The sequence below is a fragment of the Echinops telfairi genome, unplaced genomic scaffold (assembly GCF_000313985.2).
Source record: "Echinops telfairi isolate 266 unplaced genomic scaffold, ASM31398v2 ScPeMD7_24;HRSCAF=84, whole genome shotgun sequence".
NCBI lineage: Eukaryota > Metazoa > Chordata > Mammalia > Afrosoricida > Tenrecidae > Echinops > Echinops telfairi.
The window spans coordinates 2,731,188-2,749,717 of NW_022103921.1; the positions used below are offsets into that span (position 1 = coordinate 2,731,188).

General features: G+C 40.1%; 1 protein-coding gene across 1 annotated transcript in view; it reads left to right on the top strand.

Annotated features, from left to right (window-relative positions):
• The window catches only part of UGGT2 (UDP-glucose glycoprotein glucosyltransferase 2), a 264,346-nt gene that overhangs the window by 103,777 nt on the left and 142,039 nt on the right, over positions 1–18,530 (top strand). Inside the window, exons 14-16 of the mRNA XM_045289053.1 lie at positions 11,403–11,522; positions 13,398–13,483; positions 16,568–16,703. Of these exons, the coding sequence (XP_045144988.1) occupies positions 11,403–11,522; positions 13,398–13,483; positions 16,568–16,703 (342 nt within the window). The remainder of the gene's footprint in view (positions 1–11,402; positions 11,523–13,397; positions 13,484–16,567; positions 16,704–18,530) is intronic.

Consider the following 18,530-nt stretch of genomic DNA (forward strand, 5'->3'; position numbering starts at 1 on the left):
GGTTCTGGGGGGACATGAGAGACGGGTAGGTGGGGGAACGGAGGTGGTGTTGACCAACCCAGGGACAAGGGATCCAAATTTAGTGTTAAGGAGGGTGTGAGAGGCCTAGTAGGGATTCAGCAAGGGCAATGTAACCGAGAGAAATTACTGAAACCCAATGAAGGCTGAGCATGAGAATGGGACAAGAGGAAAGGAAAAGGAAAAAGAGGAAAGAACTAGGAGGCAAAGGGCATTTATAGAGGTCTAAATACAGGCATGTAATTATGTAAATATATTTATATATGAGGATGGGGAAATAGATCTACGTGCATATATTTATAGGTTTAGTATTAAGGTAGCAGATGGACATTGGACCTCCACTCAAGTACTTCCTCAATGCAAGAACACTTTGTTCTATTAAATTGACATTCCATGATGCACACCTTCCGGACAAGATCGCTGAAAACAAAGCGGGTGCACAAGCAAGTGTGCTGAAGAAAGCTGATGGTGCCCAGCTTTCAAAAGATACAACGTCTGGGGTCTTAAAGGCTTACAGGTAAATAAGCAGCAATCTAGCTCAGGAGCAACAAAGCCCACATGGAAGAAGCACACCAGCCTGTGTGACCATGAGTTGTCGAAGGGACCAGTTATCAGGCATCATAGAACAAAAAATAAAATCATTGTGAATGAGGGGGAGTGCAAATTGAAGTCCCAAAGCCCATCTGTAGGTAACTGGACATCCCCTTACAGAAGGGTCACGGGGAGGAGATGAGCCAGTCAGGGTGCAGTGTAGCAATGATAAAACATACAACTTTCCTCTAGTTCTTAAATGCTTCCCCTCCCCGCCCCACTAGAATGATCCCAATTCTACCTTCCAAATCGGCCTAGACCAGAGGATGTACACTGGTACAGATAGGAATCAGAAACATGGGGAATCCAGGGGATTCAGGACCAGTGGTAAGAGTGGCGATACCTCAGGATGGAGGGTAGGTGGGGTAGAAAGGGAGAACATATTACAAGGCTCTACATATAATCTCTTCCCTGGGGCATGGACAACAGAAAAGTGGATGAAGAGAGTGAGACATCGGACACTGTAAGACATGACAAAATAATAATAATTTATAAAGTATCAAGGATTCATGAGGAGAGGCGAGCAGGGAGGGAGGGGAAAATGAGCTGATACCAAGGGCTCACAAAGAAAGTAAATGTTTTGAGAATGATGATGGCAACACATGTACAAATGTGCTTGACATATAATGTATGGATATATGGATTGTGATAAGAGTTGTATGAGCCCCAATAAAATGGTTAGAAAAAAAGGAAAAATGGTTGAAGTATTCAAGGGTTTTGCCTTGCTTGTATCCACATCAGTGCGCGTGTAGCAGCAGTCAAGTGATCCAATGCACAAGACCTAAGCGTTTTGAAAAGCAAGGATGTTACTTTGAGCAGTAAGGTGTGCCTGAGCCAATCCCTGGTACTCTCAGTTGCCTCATATTCACGTGAAAGTTGGACACCCAATAAGGAAAGCCAAAGAATAACCGGTGGCTGTGAATTGTGGTGCCAGAGGAGAAGATTGAAAGCCTGATGGGCTGCTGAAAAGACACACTGGTCTGTCTGGGAAGCAGGATGGCCTGAGTGCTCCTTGCAGGCAAGGGTGGTGAGACTTCGATTTGTGCGTTATGGACGTGTTATTGGGAGAAACGAGTCGGGAGAAGGACATCACATTTGGTAGAGGGGTAATGAAAAACAGGAAGCTAGATTGACAGAGACCGCCACAGCGGGGCTGAGCATCGTAACTGTGAGCATGTCACAGGATGGGGCACCGGTTGTGCAGGAGGTGCTGAGTGAGAACTGGCCCAATGGCACCCATCCACAATAACCCTTGTTTTAGAGGAGGGCGACCAAACGTCACTGTCAGCCTGGTGTGCGTCAGGATCAGGCCTGCTTCCCTTTAGGGATTAGGCTTTTGCTTTTAACACAATTTGTCATCTTCCTTCATTTACTCGTACGCTGTACATGCTTTGGGTTTGGAGCTAGTAAGTACAATTGGTTTGTGCTGTTTAGCATAACTCCTGTAGTATCAGTCTTCCAACACATTAACAGCTTCTCCCTGCTATGTCACTATGAACATAATATTCCCCTAAGCAAAAATATGCTTACATTTTAAAATGCAGCTATAGTTTTCATTGCACCGAGGCCCATATTTGGGGACTAAGAATTTCTTTGGAAGTAAAGAAATACAGTTATCCAAAACATTAATAACTAGAAAATTTTATGAGCAGGCCATTTGTGTATACTTATTCTGCTTGTGAACAATAGTGTAATTTTAAAATATTTTATTTTTGGCATACTTTTAGTTAAAATTTCATGTTGCAATGAAATATTTTTCTAATTGGAAAGTGCACGATTGAAGTAGAAAATTATTTCTGAAATCATGTCCTCTAAATACCTTTAAAAATCGAAACAAATTTACTGGCACTAAATCTAGTGTCAGAAACCTTTCCAAATTGTTCTGAGTAACAAAATTAACTCACATTAGCTTTTATTTTTCATCATAGCATTTGCTACCACCAAATATGGTGCATATTTATTGTTAGTCTTCTCCCAATGGAATGTCATTTTTACAAAAACTAAGACTTGGTTGAATATCCCTAGCATATACCAGGTTTTAGCACATAGGAAGCATTTGAAAAACTTGCTGAATATGTTAAAGTCAAAACAGTGTTTCATGGGGAAAAAGCATTATGCTTTTTTAATGCTCTGCACTTTTACATTTTTCTCATAGTGAGAAAGCTCAATATCTGAGACATATGTATCTAAGCTCTGTGTTTATATCCTCCCACTTAAATGACAGTTAACTAATGTATTGCCAGAAGTTGCTAATTTCTAGTTGAGTAAAAACTCAAGAGGGTCATGGATATTTTACTATCTTTGGGTTATTGTTAAAGGTATCTCTGCCCCTGACATCAAAATCGGCAGTTTTAAAGTTATCTATTTTGTTTTCACTCTTGCTATAGTATCTCACCCAACTGGCCTTCTGTCGAGAGCCAATCTTTTAGAGGGTAATTAATTTTCAGTCTACTGTGCTATACTGTCCATAGTGAAGGGGTTGTTGATTGGTTCTACTGAAATTGCTCCCACTTCAGCTGTAATTATTTTCTATCCTGTGATAAAGATCTTTGTTGTTATTGAGTCAATTCTGAATCACAGTAATCTGTAGGCCAGGATAGAGTGTCCAAGACTATAATCTTTATGGAAATAGACTGCCACATTTTTCTTCTGTGGAGTGACTGGTGCACGCGTGCTTAAATACTCTGCTTTGTTAGGCTGGGTTCTCTAAGGAAGCAAAACCAGTTATGCTTTATATGTCTATATATAAAGAAAGAATTTTATATCAAGAAAGTGGCTCACACAGTTGTAGAAGTGGTTAAGTCCAGTCTGGTACAAGTTAATGGGTTAGATGTTAAGCTGGAAGCATTTCTTGACTTGTATAGCTGCTGGGTCAGATGACCTAGGAATCAGGCCAACTGTCACAGGCCGGTGGAAACAGAGGCAGATGAATCCCAAATCAGCAAGCCAAGCTCGTGGCTGCAGAGGCAGACAAATCTATGGTCAGCAAGCAGTCTAACAGGTCACTGATAGTACCCAGAGTCGCAGGTAATAGGATTCCGTAAGCTAGGTGCAGGATCCCGACCAACAAAAAAAGGGCCTTAAATAGAAGTAGATCATTCCCCAACAAAATGTCCTTTGAATTACACTCCACCCTAATTAACCACACCTGCACACAGCAAAGTCTGCCATGCAGTTGATTACATTTTGTTAGATCACATATAGCAAAGGCCTCTGCTGCCATATTTCTGAAAATCCTGGCCCCACAAAACCTGCCTCATACACACTAGGGGTCCTCAGCAAAACCACTTGCCAAGGGTTTTCTAATTCATAGCAGACCTTTAGAACAAAGTACTTTTTCATAGCATTCCAAAGGCTGTGATCTTTAGAGAAGTTGACTGCTATATGTGTCTCTTGTGGAACACCTGGTGAATTTGGTTTTAAGTACCCTCCTGACACAGTGGTTAAGCACGTCAGTGATAACTAAAAGGTGGGGGGTTCAACCCACCCACTGCTACCCAGGAGAAAGATCTGCCAGTTGACTTTCATATTTACAGTCTTGGAAACCATATAGGGAATTTCTCCTGTGCCCTAAAGAATCAATATGAATTAGAATTGTCTTAAGAACCATTGGGTTTTTTGTTTTATGTTTTCGTGGTGAAGATGTAGACGAGTATCTGGGTTACTTATATGTTTCTCTTTAAAATGTTCTTACACTTTTCCCAAGACACTCTAGTCACGTGTCATCCTAGAAGTCCAGTTCTAACATTTTGTGGTTATTACCAAGGTGACAGTGATTGATTCAAAAATGGGTATCGATAGATGGAGGGAAAAGATACCAATTTCATCATCTAAGTTAAGGGTGAAATGTGTCATCCCCAGTGGGCGCCTATGAGGGGGTACCCCCCCAAAACAGATTTTTTTTCCAAAGCTATGTATTTAAATGTAAAAAAATCATTTTATTGGGGACTCTTCTTACAGCTTTTATCACAGTCCATACATACATATTGTGTCAAGCACATTTGTACATGTGTTGCCATTATGATTTTCAAAACATTTTCTTTCTACTTGAACCTTTGGTATCAGCTCATTTCCCTCCTCCCTTATGATTCCTTGATAATTTATAAATTATTATTATTGTCATGCCTTACACAGACCACTATCTGTTGTCTGTCTCCCTGGGGAAGTTGTTATATGTAGATCATTGTGACCGGTTCCCCATTTCTCCCCCACCTGCCCCTAACCCTCATGGTATCACTACTCTCATTATTGGTCCTGAGGGGTTTATCTGTCCTGGATTCCCTGTGTTGCGAGCTCTTAACTGTACCAGTATACATGCTCTGGTCTACCCAGATTTGTAAGGTAGAATTGGGGTCATGGTCATGGGGGAGGGATCATTAAAGAAGCAGAGGAAGGTTGTGTGTTTCATCGGTGCTGTACTGCACCGTGGCTGGCTCTTCTCTTCTCTGTGGCTATTCTGACAGGGGCCGGTGGTGTCCAATTGACTACTGGCGGACTTTGGGTCTCCACTCTGCTCTTCCCCTCATTCCCATCGATATGCTATTTGTTTGTTTTGTTCTGGGTCTTTGATGCCTGATACCTGATCCCACGGACACCTCATGATCACACAGGCTGGTGTGCTTCTTCCATGTGGCTTTGTTGCTTCTCAGCTAGATGGTCGCTTGTTTACCTTCAATCCTTTAAGACCCCAGACTTTATGTCTTCTGATAGCCGGGCACCGTCAGCTTTCTTCACCACATTTGCTTATGCACCCACTTTGTCTTCAGCGATCATATCAAGGACGGTGAACATCACAGAGTGCTGTGTTAGTAGAGCAAAGTGTTCTTGCGTTGAGGGAGTACTTGAGTGGAGGCCCAGTGACCATCTTCTGCTGTAAGAATTTATAAATATATGTACATAGCTCTATTCCCCTATCATTGTCTATCTTAGAAATAAACTTAATCAAGGATAGGCAAGACTGTTATATTGAATACTATAAAACATTATTGAGAGAAGTTAAAAAAACAAATAAGTAAATGATGGTCCCCAAAGTGATTCACATCATCATCTTCACATTTTTTTCAATGTGTGTGATGGTTTATTGGTTGTATTTTGTGATGCTACCATATCAGTGGAAATAAGTATATTTTTGGGCCTAATTAATGTTGGATTAGTCAGAATAGTCAGAACTGCCAATCTTTCTGGAATTGATGCTTTTACACTTGGAAACTGAACCTACAGTAAATTTGTACTATAAACTCTTGCACTGTAAGGGACACTGGTATCCTTACTTTCACTGAAACATGCTGTGTTAGACTGAGTTCTCATAGAAGCACATAACTAGTGAAGTATATTTAGATGTATATTTAGAAAGAAATGTATATCTCTTTCCCTCCTACCCCCACCAAAAAAAACGCTCACCCAGTTGTAGAAGCTGTCAACTCCAAGTCTCGGCAAGTGCTGAGTTCATGGGTCCGATGTTACGCTGAAGACTTCTTCGGACTCACTTACCTGTAAGGGCCGATGAGCTCAACACAGGCAGGAAGGCTGCAGGTTGGTGACTGTACACGTGAGTGCCTCCGAAGTCAGCAGGTCAGATGGCAGCCCACTGAAACACTCCACGCTAGGCAGATGGTTGACTCACGTCTGAAGACCCAGCGGTTGATGAGGCAGATGCGGGATCCAGACTCAGCAAGAAGCAAGCAAGCTTCCCCACAGTGTCCCTGTGTGTAGAAGTTAGGCTAAGCCCTGAGGAAACTTTGTTTCTCTGCATCAGGGCTATGATCTGAGTAAGGAGGTTGCACTCCACGCCAGTCCTCCCACAACTGCTCACAGCAGTTCCCATCATAAAGTCCATTACATTAAGGAAGATTAGTAGGCCAAAGGACTGAGAAACCTGGTTCAGCCATATTGACATAAAACCTAACCATTGCACAAGATTTGTAGGGATTGTGTGCCTCGTGTGGGGGTACAAAGTCTGCGAGTACCCGAACCAATGCTTGACCACAGAACTGATATTTTTCCTGCAGACTTGATATCTTTTTTCTATAAAGACATAAATCTAGTTTGGAGCAGTTAAGCAGTATCTGTCAGGTCGCAAGATGTTGCTGTTTGCTCTCAAATCAGATCTGATTCTTGCAACCCTGTGTGTAACAGAACAAAACACTGCCCAGTCCTGCAGCATCCTCATAGTTGTTAGTTTGAACCCATTACTGCAGCCACAGTGTCAGCCCAACCTGTCACAAGTCTTCCTCCTTTTCACCGTCCCTCTGTGTTACTAAGCATGATTGCTTTTTCCACGGGCTGATTTATTCTGATAACACGTCCAAAATACATGAAACAAAGTCGCCCCGTCTCTGCTCCTAAGCTACATCCCAGCTGTAATCCTTCCAAGCCAAATTTGTTGGTTCTTTTGGCAGCCCCTGGTGCTCTCCATGGTCATCACCAGCATCGCCGTTCAAATGCATCGATTCTCCGACGTCTTCCTCAGCCCGTGCCCTCCGTTCCCATGCATGAGGCAGTTGAAAATACCTTGGCTTGGGTCAGGTGCACCCGAGGCCTCAAAGCAGTGGTTCTCAACCTTCTAATGCCACGACCCTTTCATGCAGTTCCTCATGTCGTGGTGGCCCCCAACCATAAACTTATTTTCTTTGCTACTTCATTACTGTGATTTTGCTACTGTTAGGAACCGGGCAACCCCTGTGAAAGGGTCGTTCGACCCCCAAAGGGGTCTCAGCCCACCACTCTTAAAGTAACATCTTTGCTTTTCAACACTTTGAAGTGGTCTCGTGCAGCCTATTTCCCCAGGGTAATGTGTTGTTTGATCTCCTGACAGCTGTTTCCAGTAGCGTTGATTTTGAATCTGGACAAGATGACGTCCTTGACAACTTCAGTCTTTCCTCCATTTGTCATGTTGCCAGCTGGTGGAGGAGAACTGTGTTTGTACCTACTGAAAGAAAGCTGACCCCACAGCATGCATAAGTTAGGGAACAGCGTCACTCATGTCACATGCGAGTGAAAACCTGCTGAAACCCTCCAACCATAGTCGCAGCAGGACATTGACAGGGCGCTGCCAGAGCCTCGGGCCTGATTTAGAAGAGGACGTGCAGGGGAGTATCATGGCTGATGGCAGATGGCTCTTGGCTGAAAGCAGAGACTATCAGAAAGATATTTACTTGTTTCACTGGTTTTATTGAAAACTGAAAAGGCATTCAACTTTATGGGTCATAACAAACTAGGGTTAGCCCTGAGAAGAACAGGGATTCCAGAACAGTTAACTCTGCTCTCATGGATCTGTTACATGGATCAAAAGGCAGTTGTGCAAACAACAAGGGAATATTGCAGGGTTTAAAGTCAATAAAAGTATGTGGCAGGATTGTATCCTCTCACTATATTTATTCAATCTGTTTGTTGAGCAAATAATCAGAAAATTCGCTAGATTATCTGAAGAAGAATGTGGTATCAGAATTGGGGAAATGCTTAACACACTACAATATTCAGAAAACACAACTTTGCTTGCTGAAAATGAGGAGGGTGTGAAAGACGTGCTGGTGAAGATCAAGATCCAGGTTTGCAGCTTTTATTTTATTATTTTTTTTATTTTTGAAATCTTTTTTTTTTTTCCTTTTTTAACATTTTATTAGGGGCTCATACAACTGTTATCCCAATCCATACACACATCAATTGTGTAAAGCACATTTGTACATCGTTTCTCAAAACATTTTCTCTCCATTTAAACCCCCGACATTAGGTCCTCATTTTTCCCCTCCCTCCCCGCTCCCCCCTCCCGCATGAGCCCTTGATAGTTTATAAATGGGTATTTTGTCTTTTAATATGGATTACAACTCAAAATAAAGAAAAGAAAAATCCTCACAACTGAACCAATAGGTAATATCATGATAAACGCAGAAAAGTTCGAAGTTGCCGTGGCGGCAATATGGGACCTGAATATGGCTTGATCAGCGGTAAATTGATTTGATTCATTTGCTTCCCTTACTCTAATCTCGGTGTCATCAGTCAGTGCTCGCTCAGTGACTGCAGGACAGTGTAGAACAGTCCCTGTGAGCTTCTAAGAGTGTAACTCTTTACAAGAGTCAGAAGCCTCCTCTTTCTCCCATTCTTCACCTTACAAGATCTAGTAAAACAGATTTCTGGTCAGAAGCAGTAAAACATTGGTCAGCATGACATTGGGTTGCCAATTGCACATCATCTTCTTAGCGTGGCTTGAATAAATTTTTGTATTGTTCAAAATTGTTGTCATATAGCAGAATAAAAGCCTCAGTATCTGACTTAGAATTCTTGGTTCAAATTCTGTAATCCTACTTTAATATATTTATATCTTAATCTTGATGATAGTTTTTGCTTAGTAGTTTTGCAAATCCTGATGTTTGATGAGCAAGAGTTTTAGTTACCACTAGGTTTTGTAAATAGAGATATTTTGATTTTTCCTTTCTAACTTGGATTCTGCTTATTCCATTTTCTTACCTTCTTGCTCTGACTAGAACCTCAAATGAAATGCTGACCAGACATAACAAAAGTGAATATCCTATTTTGTTCTTTACAAACAGAACTCTTTGCCTCTCATTGTTAAGGATGACGTTTTCTATTGGTTTTTTCAGCAACATCCTTTATCAAGTTGACAGAATTCCATTCTAATCTCATTTCCTTCACTTGTTGAATGAAAACTGTTGTTTTGTAAATGCCTTTTCAGCATCTGATGTTAGGATCTTCTTGTATCCCATTTATATGGTAGATGTTACAATGGCTCCTCAGTACCATCTTAATTGCTACAGCTTTAACTTTCCGGTTTCAATTTGCTGTTGCATTTTTTCCCAACAGTTTTATTGGCATATCATGCAATTTACATATCATAAAATTCAATAATTCAGTTACATCAAGAAGAGTTGTACATTCATCACCACAATCAGTTTTAAAATATTTTCTTCAGTCTTGCACTCATCCTTATTAGCTACCTATTTCCATCCAACCTCCACTGCCGTACACCCAAGGAATCATTAATCCAGTTACTGTCTCTATAGATTTTGTTTTGTTTTTGGAATGTTGTTCTATATCTGTACAATTATGAGTCAGCAGAGGAATTAAATGGAATGTTTATGGAGATATTTTGATTACCTTTTGTGTTGAAATAAAATTCTTAACATGATTGTTCTATCCATGTTTCTTTTACTCTCACCCGATGATTGGGTGGGACTATGCAAACATGGTGTGTGGAACACTAATACAAGGAATCGGTCAGTTTAGTTGCCATCACCCTGGCTCTGAAGAGAGCTATCTCCGAAGCAGGAACTGAGAGAATTCCCAGAATCATGAAGGAAGGAGAGCCACCAGCAGCACACACCTGAAATCCCTGGATGCAGTTGTAGGAGAAACAGAGGCCATACTACACTGAGACCAGAGGCAGAGACAAGGAGACCATGAGACAGAGCAGAGGAGCAGCATTGAGAATATTAGACGGAAGTAGAGCCGCATATGGGCTTCCTAGCCCACAGAAGCAGAGGTCAAAGAACTGAGAGACACGACCAGAGAGAGAGAGAGAGAGTTGGCTGTTGACTGCGGGGAGGTGCTACTGTGGACCAAAAGCCATATCCTTAATGTTTTAGGATCCTCACTTCTGATAACCCCTTAATTTCCCTAACAAACCCCTTACTTGTGTATATTTTCTGTGAGTTCTATGTGGCTGTTGTAATCGACTGTAGAAACCAGCAGAAAAGTAGAGTCATGGGATGAGCCGCTGATATCAGAATAGGGGGAAGAGGATGGAGGGTGGAAGCATGTCTCACCCCTGCTTTAGGGCAGTCAGGTGGAGTTGGATTCTCTTTCTCTCTTGGGTAGCCAAAGGAGATCAGATTTGGTCTCTACACTATTTGCATACCTTCCTGCAGTCACAGAAGTAGTCACTTCTGAATTTCTTCTCAAATTCAGCAATTTGGCAACTTCTAATGGAATTATTTTCTTTCCAGCCTAATATAACTGCCACTTCCTATTTGAACTCTATTTCTCAAGGCTGTAATTTGAAAAAATGTTTCTAGGGACAACACTAAAATGTATAATTGGCCTTTTAGGCTTACCTGTTTCCAAGAATTGTAAATCCTCAATTCTTGAGTGTTGATTGCTCCTTAGCCCCCACCCACCTCCATCCCCCCCAAATGAGGGGAAGCTTTAATTAAACAGTGGTTTGTTTTCTGTAGCTTTTTAAAGGCATTTTATTTTCCATAAGATCCCTTCCTGGGTTGTGCTAAAGGTTCGTCCTTGACTTCTAACCTAATGCTTGGTAGTTCACACCCTCTCACTCGTGCCACAGAAGAAAGGACAGGCTAAGTTGGTTTATAAATCTTGTAACCAAGAAAACCCTCTGGTGCCTTTCGGCTCGGTAGCAAATTTGGTTGCCATGCATTGGAATTTACTCAATGGCAATGAATTTAGTTTGGCAATTTTCCTTAAGCCCAAGCTTTTAAGATAGAAGAATTAGAGGACATCATTGCCTTCTCTGCTTCTAATAATTAAGATATGTTTATTTATCTTAATGGTTTATGGGTATGTTTTTCATGATCTAATTATGTGTAATAAAAACACAAATACATGCGTGAAAGAAGTCAGTTAATTTTGGAGGACGCCTTAAATGTAAGATCATATAAAGGCATTGCACATGTTTCTTAATTTAAAGAATATTCAACTTCCTTCTAATATTTAATCAAAGATACAGAAAATTCCATATATATTTGCTCTTGATGTAGTGAAAATATGGCATTGAAAATGATTTGTCATCTTTCACGAATTTCTGGATTCATTTTTAGTGGATTAATGACTTAGAACATGATGATTTGTATGTCACTTGGCCTACAAGTTGCCAGGAACTTCTGAAGTCAGCAATCCCTGGAAACATACCTTTCATAAGGCGTAATTTTCATAACTTGGTAAGTTTCATATTTTGCTAATCTATATGTATTTTTTATGGAGTTGTCAATATATTTTTATTTCCTAAATAGACATCTGTGTAGTAAAAATGGAAGGATTTGCCTAATGCAACAAGTTTGAGGTGGCATGGCTGACTGGATAAGAGTTAGTAATGGTTTATGCCTCTTAGTATTAATGGCTTGCTTGTTATTCAATCCACATGTAGTTTTTAAGTCAATATAAAGTTTATTGCCTACTTGTTTATCTTCTCAAGGGCATTTATGATAGAAGTTTTCTTTGTTCTATATTATAAGGGATTCATACAGTTCTATCAAGTATGGTTGGCCTTTTAGGCTTCCCTGTTTCTGAGAATTGTAAGTCCTATGTATTACAGTTTTATGTATATTATGGAAAATACATAAATATGACCTTGTAATAGTCTAGGCATATGTTATTTATTATAATATCGACAACCCAATCAATATTAATGGGGACTTTGTAATTTATTAAAAGCATCTGGTGCTTTGATTTATTTTTACATAAGTGTAAATATCTTACTTCCTGTAACAACTTTGAGAAAGTAGTTATAATAATCCTATTTTTTATCATAATTCAACTGTTTCCTTTTTGAAAAAAATTATATTATAGAAAATCTAATGAATCTTTTATAATAAAGTATTCAGTACATAGAAAATATATATTCTTTGGCTTCAAAAAAGATGAGTAACTGATATTAAATTCCACAGAATATCAGTAGATACAAAGGGGCCACCCCCAAACCCGGAATTTTTTTTTTTTTTTCCAAATGCTATGTATTTAAATTTTTTTACAAAACAACCTACCACCTTCAAAGTACTCTCCATTACACTTAATGCATTTGTCATATCAGTGATTCCATTCTTGGGAAACATTTTTTAAACTCATCTGTTTTGGATGGCTGACAGCACCTCCCTCATTATTTTCTTCACCTCTTCTATGTGGTCAAATTGCTGTGTTTTCACGGCCCCTCTTCAGTTATGGAAACAGAAAGAAGTCGCAAGGAGCAGGTCAGGTGCGTAAGGTGTGTGGGGCAAGAGAGGCAAGCTGTTTTTTGCCCAAAACTGGCACACTGAGATGGTTGCATGAGCAGGTGCATTGTCGTGGTGGCAAAACCAGTCCCTCACCTGCCACAAATCAGGCCTTTTTTATAACACACTGTTACACAATCTTTTCAGAACCTCTAAATAGAAAACTTGATTCGCTGTCTGACCTGGTCCAAATGCACTACAAGTCAACATTTTCATCTGTTAGGGGAGTTGACAGATGTCCAGAACGAGATTTGTCATCAGTTGACATTTCGCCTTTTTTTGATACGAGAAAACCACTCATGTACTTTTGTCCCATTACACGGCCCTTATAGGCTGTGTTCTACATCACAACAGTTACTGTGGCATTTTTCCCAATCTGGAAACAAAATTTCATAGCTGAATGCTGTTCTCTTAAATCAGCCATCACAAAAAACAAGGTTTGAGTGAAACTTTTAAGAAAAAACTCATTGTGACCAGAGAGAACCTTCCCAGGGGATGCCACTGAGTGCACTAACTCAGAACGAGTTGCGAGTTGCTCGAGGCTCGACTAGTGGGGAAAATTTGTACTACAAAAGCTCTGTTCTGCCAGTGGAATTCTGTTTTGGAGTGGAGGGACCCCCTCGTATTCAGCTTCTAGAAATTCATCATAAATTTTGAAAATTTTATATATAGTTTTTGCATTCTTTAGAATACAATTGCCAGAGATTTGTAAAGCAAAGCATACATTGAATTTCATACTTTTAGCTACAGAAATTAGACTTAACTTGAACTTCATAAAAATTTTAAAGAATTGAAGCAAAGTAGTTATTCTGTCCACTTTTATTGCAGGTTCTATTTATTGATCCTGCTCAAGAATATACCTTGGATTTTATAAGAATTGCTGAACTATTCTATTATCATAAAATTCCTCTTAGGTAATTACTATTTTATAACATTAAATTGAGAACTGTTTGTATTATGTTATACAGAATACTAATGTGGAATTCAAAGCAATCTTCTTGATAGACTTTATTAATCAAAGATGCCTAGTGATCTTGTTTACCTTGATACCTTTCTGAGAGGATTATTTGATCACGTTGGAAACTTACAGAAAGACCCATGCATACCCCTTTCCCTCAGGAAAACAGGGACATTGGATATTGTCACAAGAGAGAATTTAACAGTTTGTAGAACTTGAAATCCCTTATGATCCAGCACCACCACTATTAGGCATATACCCTAAAGAAATAAGAGACACATATGAGAGGAGGTATGCTCTCCCATGTTCATAGCAGCACAGTTCACAGTAGCAAGAAACTGGAAGCACCCAAATGCCCAACAGTGGAAGAATGGATAAAGAAACTATGGTACATACACACAGTGGGATACTATGCATTCCTTAAAAAAAGCCCAAAACAGCAATGAGAGCATGAAACACTGCATGACATCGAAAGACCTGGAAACCATTATGCTGAGTGAAGTAAGCCAATCACAAAAGGACAGGAATTGTATGAATTCACCACTATAAGAAGAAGCATCAACTTAACAAATCCTAGGAACAAATTCCTGAACAAAAGAAGAGAAGGCTACCTACTGTCCACAATCCATGCATCATCTCCCTTTTGCACACTTAATAAGCGCCAGCATGAAGGAGGAGGCCCCACATTGTCTGGCTTCGCTCCTTCAAGGAGGAATTGGGAGATGGTCATCCCCTTGAGGCTGTACAGTGACAACAAAAGAATGGGGAAAATCATTTTGCCCCCCCCACAGCAAAGGAAGAAACAAGCTTTCTGGAAATTCAAGCCAAGGCCACAAGAGGGGACTACCTACATTGTTGAGGAGACATTGTTGCGTGTGGTGGGTAATTGGGGAGAATTAACCACATAGCGGGAAGGGATGTTACACAATGAGTATAGGGATCCTAGTGGGACAATGAGCCAGATTTTAGATACCTGGGTAGACACTACAAATTCGTTTCTACCCAACCTTCGGTGAACAGCATTATGGAGTAAGCACCAGGATGCTCACGGAAGCCAACCTGCCAGGTAGGAGGGCACAACTCAGGAGCTACACCAGAAGTACTTAACATAGAGGCCCTGCTGAATGGACTGAACCCTACCTCAAAGCCTCCTTCACCTTTGGACAGAGGGCTAGGTTACTTGAATGGGAGAGGGAACAGAGATTGGCTCCCCCAGGATTGTCGGAGTGACAGTGGTTGGAACTTGTGGGGAACCCCAGCTCGGGAAGTGTCTGGTGGGAAGGGGGCCCAGGGTCACCAAGCAGTGACCACCCTAAGGTGACTCGAGAGGTTGGGACCCACTGAACAGGGATATGCACTTGGAGGAGTTGGCCAGGAAGACCCCCACTGGCATTGACCCCCATACTTAGGGCCAGTAGAGCCCAATCAAATGAAAGATTGAACTGTGTAGGACAAAAACTCATGTGTTGCGGCTCAAGGTGAAACTGCACCCACATAAACTCCTCCTACTGACATTGTTTGGAGTGCTGGGTCATTGGGAAAATTGATGATGACAATAGTGCAATCAACATATACCCCAGGGGGGTGATCGACAATGCTGTGTACTTCTTTGTTTTTATGGGTTTTTGCTTTCCTACTTGTAGCTTGCTTTTCTGTGATTTTATTTTTTCTTTCTTTCTGGGTGTTTGTATTCTGCTTGGTTGCTGATTGGCATATGACTGCTAATGATGCAATCGATATTATAGGATTGTGATTTTGTCATATTATGATTGCCAAAGTAAACCTGAAATGTGTAAACAGCATGGAAATGCAAATAGAGTCTGGGCTTCTAATTAACTCTAGCCCCAGTTTAAGAACACTTTGTTCTGATACCATGGCCCTGTGCTTGATACTTGCCTTCATGAAAGAATCACTGAAGAAAAGGGTGCTACAGCAATGGGTGATGAAGAAAGTAGGTGGTGCCCAGCTATCAATTGTAATAGTGTTTGGGGTCCTAAAGGTTTATATGCAAACAAGCAGCCATCTAAGTGAGGAGTCAACTAAGGCCACTTGGAAGACGCACACTAGCTTTTGCCATCCAAAGATGACAATTAAAAAATCTGAATATGGCAAAGGGAAAAGTATCAGAGCTAAAATTATGAATCCCCAATTTGTAGCAGGCCATGGAAGACAGTGGGAGCCCAAAACTGCAGAGTGTCTGCTCAGACTGAGCCACTGGCAGGTCCGCTCTAGCCACGGGCAAGAGTCTCAAACAGCTTTGCTGTCAGGCAGAGACCATTGTAACCTTGAATATGCAGAATTGAACTCTGTGCTTGGCCAGATGACCTCCCTATAGACCCAACCTGAATTGGCTCTGTGGGCAAGTATCGCTGACTTGTGCCTTGACAGGTACTTCCTCCCTGGCCTTTGGAATGTTACTTAGGGTCTTTTCTTTCTTACTCATTGTTTGTATTGTGGTCTCTGTCTACTAGTATTTTATCCTTACCACCTTATTTCGAATTTCTTTTTTATTGTTTCTGTTGGGTTTCCCAGTTTGTGACCCACAGGATGAATGAATGCATAATGATAACAGATACAGGCGTTGATAGGAGATGTAGGGGTGGGAGTGGGTGATAGGGTGGGAAGGGAGATTTGGGGAGTGGGAAACGAAGATGGGAGAGGGGAGGGAGTACTAGAACTGACTGATTGCATAACCCATTTTAAAGGTGATTTAGCCATAGGGGAAGGGAATGCTATAAAATTGATATGGTAATGATTGTACAAGTTACCTTGATATGATTGAATGATTGCATTGGAGTGTATGTTATACATAAATTATGTGCCAATAAAACTGTTTAAAAAAAGACTTTAACAGTTTGCAAGTATCTATAAAAATGTTGGTGTGAATAAGGCTTAAAGTGAAACTTCTATAAATAGTAATGTCTTCACTTATGTCATCCAATACCACCTTCTGTCTAAGGTCATAGTTTTTGTAAGATAATGAGGCTCTTTGTTATTCATGAGGTAATGTGGCATTCGTGGTTTCATCTTCTTCTTCCAGAATTGGTTTTGTGTTTATTCTTAATACAGATGAGGAAGTTGATGGAAAGAATGATGTTGGAGTTGCTCTTTGGAGAGCTTTCAACTATTTTACCAAAGAACATGGTGTATCTCAAGCATTTATTTACATTGTACAGGTGAGTGCACATAATATTTATAATATCGTTTTTCAAGTATTAGTGTAATAGTTATTTATTATTATACATTTAAAAAGTTTACAAAAACTATTAGGATTAATAAATGTGATTCTTAACTCCCTTCTAGAATATGCAGTAATTTCCACTTTATAAGTTAATTAAACAAGGCTCTGCCCAAATAAAGTAATTTACTTAAGTTTCCTCAGTCAAAGAAACTTGAGATGTATATATGAGTTTAGAAGAAATTATATTAATAGGAAATGCTTAGTCAGGGATAAATCCTTTAACTAGATATAGAACAAAATTTTAAATAAAAAAGCATTGAAAAGTTAAATATTTTAAATGACAAAATATGTAGACACTACCTAGATGATTTCAAAGAAGGTAAAGATTTAGAGACAGCAAATTGGTGTTTAAGAGTTAAGATTGATAAAAGTATCTACATATAACCTCTTCCCTGGGAGACGGACAGCAGAGAAGTGGGTGAAGGGAAACATCGATGGTATAAGATATGACAAAATAATAATAATTTGTGAATTATCAAGGGTTTATGGGGGAGGGGGGAGGGAGGGGAAAAAATGAGGAGCTGATACCAAGGGCTCAAGTAGAAAGAATGTTTTGAGAATGATGAGGGAAACAAATGTACAAAAGTGCTTGACACAATGGATGTATGTGTGGATTGTGATAAGAGTTGTACAAGCCCCAATAAAATGATGTAATTATTTTAAAGAAAAGAGTTAAGATTGATACTGAATATGCCAAAAAGATTATGTAAAAATAATTAGAAATGTACAGGATCCTGAAGGGAAAATAGAGTAAGAAGATTATTTTATAACTGAATTTTGAAACTCTTATAGGGTCTATAAGCATAAGTTAATAAAGAGTTACAGTATTATTAAGAAAGTCACATTGCAAATTGAAAAAAAACATGAAATTTCCATACACGTTTGTATTTGTTAGTATTTTGCTTGTATACCTTTATTATAAGAAGGAGTGAGGGTTGTAAATGAGAAGGAAATGTCCAGAGTAGTGCATATTGCCTGCTCTGCTGCCCAGCTCTCCGAAAATGAACCGATGCCGAGCTAACGCACTGTGCTGAGGTGCTCACCCGCCTCCAGGGACTGTGGAGGGTGCTTTCTTTTGTAAAACAGTGCTGTGGAATATGCGTTAAATTGTGTCTCTGTAGATATATCTTGCTAGTTCTAATAGTGATGATAAGAGACTTAGTCAAATGGACAATTTTTATTATGGGTCAGCTGCCTTATTTTAAAAGAAGCGTCTTGATTTCAAAAGCTGGAAAAAAGTGTACACTTTCAGAAATTGTCCTTTATGAACGCCCCCCCCCAAAAAAAAAAAAAAGAAACACCTGTTGCCTTCAAGTCTATTGCAACTCATAGCGGCAAACTAGAACTGGGCCTTAGGGTTTCCAAGACTGCTTTCACTAAGCTATCCAAGTTGTCTGTATTTTAGAAGCGTTCTGGAGTCGATGTTAAGTTGCATGTGATGGCATAGTTGTTTTTTAAATGAGCTGCTATAGTAATATTAGCTTCCCCAACAGCAGCTCCAGGCTCCTAACTGACAACTGTCATCATCATATACAACTTAAAAACTACTACAGGATGTTTACAGAGTATAGCCCTGCATCAAAGAACAAAAAATCCTATCATTGTGAAGGAGGGGGAGTGCGGAGTCGGGACCCATGCCCATCTGTAGGCAACTGGACATCCCCTAACAGAAGGGTTACGGGAAGAAGATGATCCAGTCAGGGTGCAGTGTAGCAACAATGAAACATACAGCTTTCCTCTAGTTCCCATATGCTTCCCCCCC